Source organism: Cherax quadricarinatus, chromosome 7 (assembly GCF_038502225.1).
Source record: "Cherax quadricarinatus isolate ZL_2023a chromosome 7, ASM3850222v1, whole genome shotgun sequence".
In the NCBI taxonomy this organism is placed as follows: Eukaryota; Metazoa; Arthropoda; class Malacostraca; order Decapoda; family Parastacidae; genus Cherax; species Cherax quadricarinatus.
The window spans coordinates 54,061,872-54,071,454 of NC_091298.1; the positions used below are offsets into that span (position 1 = coordinate 54,061,872).

Consider the following 9,583-nt stretch of genomic DNA (forward strand, 5'->3'; position numbering starts at 1 on the left):
AACTGCATGGAGATGCTCTATCAGAGGAGACTGTAGCAAATGAAAGAGCTAAGCTTTATGTGGAGGCCCTAACAGACAACAACAGAGCCCAAGGAAAGCCGAGAAGGGAAAATGACAGGCCACTGAGCCCAAGTACATTAGCCAGTGAAACTGATGAAAGGAAAGCTGCAGTGGAGGAAACCAAATTAAATGAGGGGATACACAGGGATATGCAGTGGGAGAATGAAAGGGTGAGGTCAGTCTTTGTGTATGGGCTCCAGGAAGTCGAAGGGGAAACATATGAAGCAAGAAAACAAGGGGGAAAAAAAGCAATTGAAAGCATCATGAAAGCAATAGGAGAAGACGATATGACCCAGCTGGAAAATTTTCGGAGAATAGGGGGGTTTGTAAAAAAAAGAACCCGGCCAGTGAGAGTGACCTTCAAGGCAGAAGCGACTCGGACCAGGATACTGCAGGAGAACGCACGATTAAGGGACATGACGGCATACAGGAGGGTGTATCTCGACCGCGACAGAACACAAGAAGAAAGGAAGAAACTGAGAGAGATGGTACAAAGGCGAAAGGAGGAAAGAGAGGGGATGGAGAAGACAGACAGGAGATCCCAGACCCAGGAAGAAGATCTAATACAGCCTCCCTCACAACTTTCTATAGAAGCCTCCCAACCAGGTCAACCCCAGTGCAACTAAACACTCTAAATCAAAACACCCATGCCACATCCAATGCCCCCACCCACTACATTACAAACTTCACCCCCACAGCAACAACCCATAGTTCCTTACCAGGTCTCCCACTTCCCCAACCCCAATATACTTCCCAGACCACAGTCTTAGAAAAGAAGTTGAAGGTGTGGTATACAAATGCAGATGGAATAACAAACAAGTATGAGGAGTGGCACGAAAGAATCAAAGAGACATCCCCAGACATGATAGCACTCACAGAAACAAAACTCACCAGAATAATAACAGATTCAATCTTTCCATCCGGATATCAAATCTTCAGGAAAGACAGAGGGAGGAGAGGGGGAGGCGGAGTTGCACTGCTCATTAAAAACCAGTGGGGTTTTGAGAAAATGGAAGGAATGGATGGCATGGGCGAAAGGGACTACTTAGTAGGAACAATCCAGTCTGAGGGACATAAGGTGATAATTGCAGTAATGTACAACCCACCACAGAACTGCAGGAGGCCAAGAGAAGAATACGATGAGAGCAACAGAGCAATGATCAACACACTAGCCGAGGTGGCCAGGAGAGCACACATGGGGGGAGCAAAGTTACTAGTTATGGGTGATTTCAATCACAAGGAGATTGACTGGGAAAACCTGGAGCCCCATGGGGGTCCCGAAACATGGAGAGCCAAGATGATGGATGTGGTACTGGAGAACCTCATGCATCAACATGTTAGAGACACTACCAGAGAGAGAGGAGAGGATGAACCAGCAAGGTTGGACCTTGTATTCACCATGAGTAGTTCGGACATCGAGGGTATCATGTATGAAAGGCCCCTGGGAGCTAGTGATGATGTGGTTCTGTGCTTCGACTACATAGTTGAGCTCCAAGTGGAGAGAGTAGCAGGAATAGGCTGGGAAAAACCAAACTACAAAAGGGGGAACTACTCAGGCATGAGGAACTTCCTTCAAGACATTCAGTGGGAGAGGGAACTGACAGGAAAACCAGTACAAGAAATGATGGACTATGTAGCAACAAAATGCAAGGAGGCAGAGGAGAGGTTTGTTCCCAAGGGAAACAGAAATAATGGGAAGAACAGAACGAGTCCTTGGTTCACCCAAAGGTGTAGGGAGGCAAAAACTAGGTGTACTAGAGAATGGAAAAGGTACAGAAGACAGAGAACTCAGGAAAATAAAGAAATCAGCCGAAGAGCCAGAAACGAATATGCACAGATAAGAAGGGAGGCTCAGAGACAATATGAAAATGACATAGCATCAAAAGTAAAGACTGACCCGAAGCTGTTGTACAGCCACATCAGGAGGAAAACAACAGTCAAGGACCAGGTAATCAGACTGAGGAAGGGTGATGGGGAATTCACAAGAAACGACCGAGAGGTATGTCAGGAGCTCAACACAAGATTTAAAGAGGTATTTACAGTGGAAACCAGTAGGACTCCAAGAAATCAGAACAGGGGGGCACACCAGCAACTGCTGGATGAGGTACATATAACCAAGGAGGAGGTGAAGAAGCTGCTATGCGAACTTGACACCTCAAAGGTGGTGGGACCAGACAACATCTCTCCATGGGTCCTTAAAGAGGGAGCAGAGATATTGTGTGAGCCATTAACAAAGATCTTTAACACATCATTTGAAACTGGGCAACTCCCTGAGGTATGGAAAATGGCAAATGTAGTCCCAATTTTTAAAAAGGGAGACAGACATGAGGCACTAAACTACAGACCTGTATCACTAACGTGTATAGTATGCAAGGTCATGGAGAAGATCATCAGGAGGAGAGTGGTGGGGCACCTGGAAAGAAACAAGTGTATAATTGACAACCAGCACGGTTTCAGGGAAGGAAAATCCTGTGTCACAAACCTACTAGAGTTTTATGACAAGGTGACAGAAGTAAGACAAGAGAGAGAGGGGTGGATCGACTGCGCATTTTTGGACTGCAAGAAGGCTTTCGACACAGTTCCTCACAAGAGGTTACTGCAAAAGCTAGAGGACCAGGCACACATAACAGGAAAGGCACTGCACTGGATCAGAGAATATCTGACAGGGAGGCAACAACGAGTCATGGTATGCGACGAGGTGTCAGAGTGGGCGCCTGTGACAAGCGGGGTTCCACAGGGGTCAGTCCTAGGACCTGTGCTGTTCTTGGTATACGTGAACGACATAACGGAAGGGATAGACTCAGAAGTGTCCTTGTTTGCAGACGATGTGAAGTTAATGAGAATAATCGAATCGGACGAGGATCAGGCAGGACTACAAAGAGATCTGGACAGGCTACAAGCCTGGTCCAGCAACTGGCTCCTTGAATTTAACCCTGCCAAATGCAAAGTCATGAAGATTGGGGAAGGGCAAAGAAGACCGCAGACACAATATAGTTTAGATGGCCAAAGACTGCAAACCTCACTCAAGGAAAAAGATCTGGGGGTGAGTATAACACCGAGCATATCTCCTGAGGCGCACATCAATCAGATAACTGCTGCAGCATACGGGCGCCTGGCAAACCTACGGATAGCGTTCCGATACCTCAGTAAGGATTCGTTTAAGACTCTGTACACCATCTACGTCAGGCCCATACTGGAGTATGCAGCACCAGTTTGGAATCCACACCTAGTCAAGCACGTCAAGAAATTAGAGAAAGTGCAAAGGTTTGCAACAAGACTAGTCCCAGAGCTACGGGGATTGTCCTATGAAGAAAGGTTGAGGGAAATCGGCCTGACGACACTGGAGGCCAGGAGGGTCAGGGGAGACATGATAACGACATATAAAATACTGCGCGGAATAGACGAGGTGGACAAAGACGGGATGTTCCAGAGATGGGACACAGACACAAGAGGTCACAATTGGAAGTTGAAGACTCAGATGAATCAAAGGGATGTTAGGAAGTATTTCTTCAGTCATAGAGTAGTCAGGCCATGGAATAGCCTAGAAAGTGATGTGGTGGAGGCAGGAACCATACATAGTTTTAAGGCGAGGTATGATAGAGCTCATGGGGCAGGGAGAGAGAGGACCTAGTAGCAATCAGCGAAGAGGCGGGGCCAGGAGCTCGGACTCGACCCCCGCAACCTCAACTAGGTGAGTACACACACACACACCCATCAACCTTTTATCCACCAATACATAATCTAACAAACTACTTTCATTATGTGCTATATCATACCTTGTTTATTTATTTATCCTCTTCTTCATAAAATATGTATTACTTATTACCAAACCTCTTTCTACACATAGCTCAATTAAAGGCTCCCCATTTTCATTTACCCCTGACACCCCAAATTTACCTACTGCTCCCTCCACAATATTTTTGCCAACTTTAGCATTGAAATCCCCAACCACAAGTGCTTTCACACTTGATTCAAAACTCCCCACGCATTCACTCGACATTTCCCAAAATCTCTCTCTCTCTCCTCTACACTTCTCTCTTCTCCAGGTGCATATATGCTTACTATAACCCACTTTTCACATCCAACCTTCATTTTACTCCACATAATCCTTGAATTAATACATTTGTAGTCCCTCTTTTCCTGCCATAACTTATCTTTCAACATTATTGCTACTCCTTCTTTAGCTCTAACTCTATTTGAAACCCCTGACCTAATCCCATTTATTCCTCTCCACTGAAACTCTCCCACCCCCTTCAGCTTTGTTTCACTTAAAGCCAGGACATCCAGCTTCTTCTCATTCATAACATCCACAATCATCTCTTTCTTATCATTTGCAGAACATCCACGCACATTCAGACTTCCCACTTTGACAATTTTCTTCTTCTTATTCTTTTTAGTAATTACAGGAAAAGGGGTTACTAGCCCATTGTTCCCGGCGTTTTAGTTGACTTATAAAACACGCATGGCTTATGGAGGAAAGATTCTTATTCCACTGCCCCATGGATATAAAAGGAAAAGTAATAAGACCAAGAACTATTAAGATAAATTCAAATAAAACTCAGATGAGTGTGTATAAATAAACATGTACATGTATGTGTAGTGTGACCTAAGTGTAAGTAGAAGTAGCAAGACGTACCTGTAGCATATTTATGAGACAGACAAAAGACACCAGCAATCCTACCATCATGTAAAACAATTACAGTGGACACGCGGTACACATTGGCATCGGTATACATTAAATCCGGTATACAATACATTTTAACGCAAAAATTTTGCCTTGCCACTTGTTAAAAAACCCGCCACACGCAATTCGTCCGGGACGCGTCCACATGTGGCCTGAACTGCTCCGTGCATGCCAGTGTTTACAAGCCAGCCAGTGTGCTCGCATCTAAGCATACATTCGGTACATTCCATATTATCACAGTGTTTTTGGTGCTTGTTTCTGCAAAATAAGTCACCATGGGCCCCAAGAAAGCTTCTAATGCCAACCCTGTGGTAAAAAGGGTGAGAATTTGTATGGAAATTAAGTAAGATTTTTAAGGGTTTGGGGCTAACCCTGAGAAGCCTCTGCCAATTGTGGAATCCATTGTGCCTACTTCCAAAATTAAGGAAATGTGTGCAAATTGGGTTGAATTGCAAACCTTTATGGATGAAAATCACCCTAACCCAGCTATTGCAAGCTGTGCTTGTGACTATTACAATGACAATGTTATGTCCCATTTTAGACAAATCTTAAAGGAATGGGAGGTACAGACCTATATGGGCAGATTTGTTGTGCAACAGAGGTCCAGTGACTCTCAAGCTGGTCCTAGTGGCATTAAAAGAAGAAGGGAAGTAACCCCGGAAAAGGACTTGCTACCTCAAGTCCTAATGGAAGGGGATTCCCCTTCTAAACATTAACAACTTCAACACTCTCCCCTCCTCCCATCCCATCAATCATCACCAGATCTTCATTAAAGGTAAGTGTCATGTAGTCTATTGTTAGTAGAGTACTACAAACTGTGCATGTCTTCTTCAGTTTGTGTGCATTAAACTTAATATTTCATGTGGTAAAAATTTTTTTTCATACTTTTGGGTGTCTTGCACGGATTAATTTGATTTCCATTATTTCTTATGGGGAAAATTAATTTGCCTTCCGATAATTTTGGCATACGATGAGCTCTCAGGAACGGATTAATATCGTATACCGGGGGTCCACTGTACAGGCTTTCGTTTCACACTCACTTGGCAGGACGGTAGTACCCCCCTGGGTGGTTGCTGTCTACCAGCCTACTACCTATACATTCACATTTACATTTATTAAACAAAAATGCCAACCATTCCAACACTATATCACCCCCCTGTTTTTATAATTTCTGTCATGATCCCATCAGTTCCAACTGCTTGACCCCCTTTCATTCTACGTAATGCCTCATGCACCTCCCCCACACTCACATCCTGCTCTTCTTCACTCCTAAAAGATGTTATACCTCCCTGGTCAGTGCATGAAATTAATGCCTCCCTTTCTTCATCAGCATTTAAAAGTTCCTCAAAATATTCCTACCATCTACCTAATACCTCCAGCTCCCCATCTACTAACTCCCCTACTCTGTATTTAACTGACAAATCCATTCATTCCCTAGGCTTTCTTAACCTGTTGTTCTTGCTCCAAAATGTTTTCTTATTCTCAGCAAAATTTGTTGACAGTGCCTCTCCCACTTTATCATTTGCTCTCCTTTTGCACTCTCTTCACCTTTCTTTTACTCTCTATATACACTGCCCTTCTTATATCACTTCTGCTTTGTAAAAACCTCTCATAAACCACCTTTTTCTTTTTTATTGCTCCTTTTACTTCATCATTCCACCAATCACCAATATATTTATTATTATTACTGGAATTATTATATATTTAATTATAATATTATTGTATGGGGAACTCTGATTGTGTTTCACTCTGGGGAGTGAGAGGTAATCAGGTTTGATACATTTAGGAGAGGATTGCTTTGTTCCCTGGATCCAGCATCATTGGCATCAAAGCTTGGTGGGTATTGTGCTCACCTCACACATTGGGGTCCATGGTTCGATCCCCGTTAAGGGCGAAAACATGGGGGGCATGTTTCCTTAAGATACCTGTTGTCCCTGTTCACCTAGCAGTAAATAGGTACCTGAGTGTTAGCCGACTGGTGTGGGCCACATCCTGGGGACAGAAACCTAATTTGCTTGAAATGTTCTGCATAACAATGGGCTTTCTACGTAGTATGTCATTGATGTCAGCTAGGTCTGTATAGGTTGTATCATGTACTTCTAGAAATAGAGATTATTATTATTATTATTATTGGAGGGGCTAGTATGGAACAGGGTAATGATGTGTAGCTAATATTTATTAGTAACTGATGATATTTTTACATATTTATTTATTTTGAAAATTACAGAAAAAGAGGAGGCGGAGTAAACGACTTGGACGGCCTAGAGTTGTGCAGATGTGCAGTGTTTGCAAAAAAGTATTTTCCACCCATTCATCACTAATTATGCACATGCGTATTCATAATAATGAAAATCCATTCTATTGCTCTTCTTGCTCTTATCGCACTGAGTTGTACAACAACATAAAACAACATGTTTCAAGACAGCATAAGCGATCACTGAATAAAGATGAGGGAAAACGACATACTCCTCCCACAATTGACCCTCTTCAAAGCTTTGAGGGGCCTGCTAAGAAGAAGAAGGAAGATGATGAGAAAGTTAATGATGAAGATAGTAATGAGGAAATGCATAAATTTATAAAGTTGGATAAGAAAGAAGATGATATAAATAGTTCACAAGAAGAAAGTGTAGTTGAGAAAGAGAAAAATGGACAGGAATGTGACAAAATGAAGAGTGTTGAAGACAAAAAAAAGTGAAAGCAACAGTAAAAGTAATGCAGAAAATGAAAAGACACCTAAAAAAGTTGAGAACAATAAAAACTCACCTTGAGTTTAGTGATGTAACAAAACAATGGTAATACATTGCACTGATAGGACATCATAATACCTACCAGTATTTCATCAACTCCTCTTGATTTTCTGATAGTCAGCTTTGATATTTTATTATCAGGGCTGCTAATTTTGTCAATATTGATTTAATATTATACAGTACACTCATCCCTCACTATGGGTTAGATGTTCATTATTTTAAAAATTTATGATCAGTATTAAAGAGAACCAATTTCCAATTACAGAGAAATTTGTGATTTGTGACTGAATACTTTGAGTACAGTAAATGTTATAAGTTTTTTATTTAGGCCTACTACATGTTTTTAAACTAATGGTTATATATACTATTGCTAATTATTCAGAATTTAACCTAGAATAACTTAAGTCAAGCAATTTGGTTTATTTCCATGGGAGTCAGTAGAGTAGCCTCGATTAAGAATCTTGGATTATGAATGGCAGTGCAGGAAATTTGGAAAATGAACCTATGAATTTTAAATAACTACGTATATGGATTTAGTGTAAGTACCACATCATTTATTATTTTGCATCAAATAACACTGCCATTCTAGCTACTGTGTGTGTACCTCTCTTGCTGATTAAGAATTAGTTGATGTTTGATAAAAAAAAATTATATCTGCTTTTGTTAACCTTTTTTCAGTGAAAATTAAAATATTTCAGTTTCTCTACAAAAAAAAAAAATTGTTTTTAAAGACTGCTGAAATTCAGTAGTAACATAAAATTATAGGATTTCTGATACTTCATGTTAGCATTATTCATACACATTTTTGTTAATGAAAAATAGTGTCCAGGGAAGGAAAATTTTGCCAATTTTTCTGTTATCTTTTTTTTTCACACTAAGAATTTCTTTGGAGTAAGCCCAGGGGGGTTATAATAACCCAGTAAAGTCAAGGAGAGATTCATTTCAACTTCATTTAGATTAACAACTATATTTTTTTTGTATACTTTAAACAAAAGCATTTTAGAATAACTTTTTCTTGCTGAAAATTGGTATTTTCATTTTTGTGTGGCTTTCTTAACCTGTGTTTTTTTTCTGTTAATTTTTTCTCATAAAAAAAGTGGTTATTGCTTCATTGATTAAGTGAAATTTACCCATTATATTAACTTTATTGTGAATGGCTGTGGTATATGGATTATGATTCATTGCCTTGTCTTACACATTCAGTAGCAATTTATTTAATTTTAAAATTATTTTGCATTCATATTTTCATTGTTTAAACAAAGAATTGTCAAGAGAAACATATGGCAAAACAATCTTTTATCAGGATAGCATTTTGCTCTATATAGAGCTTGATCAAGCTCTATGAAGAGTTTTATTGAGCTCTGTGAAGAGCTTTAACAAGGTCTGTGAAGGTTCACATAGAGCAAAACATTGTACATACTTGTAAAATCTTTTACAGCTGTCTCTCCATTATTTTCAGTGGCATGCTATTTGTCTTTGTATCCATCTTATACAGAATTAATGCATGATACAATATTTACAAGAACCCCACAGTGCTGTACTTTTTTTTTTTTTTTTTTTTTCAACAAGTCGGCCGTCTCCCACCGAGGCAGGGTGACCCAAAACAAGAAAGAAAAATCCCCAAAAAGAAAATGCTTTCATCATTCAACACTTTCACCACACTCACACATTATCACTGTTTTTGCAGAGGTGCTCAGAATACAACAGCTTAGAAGCATATACGTATAAAGATACACAATATATCCCTCCAAACTGCCAATATCCCAAACTCCTCCTTTAAAGTGCAGGCATTGTACTTTCCATTTCCAGGACTCAAGTCCGACTATATGAAAATAACCGGTTTCCCTGAATCCCTTCACTAAATATTACCCTGCTCACACTCCAACAGATCGTCAGGTCCCAAGTACCATTCGTCTCCATTCACTCCTATCTAACACGCTCACGCACGCTTGCTGGAAGTCCAAGCCCCTTGCCCACAAAACCTCCTTTACCCCCTCTCTCCAACCCTTTTGAGGACGACCTCTACCTCGCCTTCCTTCCCCTATAGATTTATATGCTTTCCATGTCATTCTACTTTGATCCATTCTCTCTA

General features: G+C 40.8%; 1 protein-coding gene across 2 annotated transcripts in view; it reads left to right on the forward strand.

The window, feature by feature from the left end:
- LOC128705812 (uncharacterized) overlaps positions 1-9,050 on the forward strand; it is a 61,925-nt gene extending 52,875 nt beyond the window's left edge. For both annotated transcript variants that reach the window (XM_070082450.1, XM_070082451.1), the window contains one exon: positions 6,972-9,050. In XM_070082450.1, the coding sequence (XP_069938551.1) occupies positions 6,972-7,439 (468 nt within the window). In that variant the 3' untranslated portion in view covers positions 7,440-9,050. The remainder of the gene's footprint in view (positions 1-6,971) is intronic.
- The last annotated feature ends 533 nt before the right edge of the window (positions 9,051-9,583 follow it).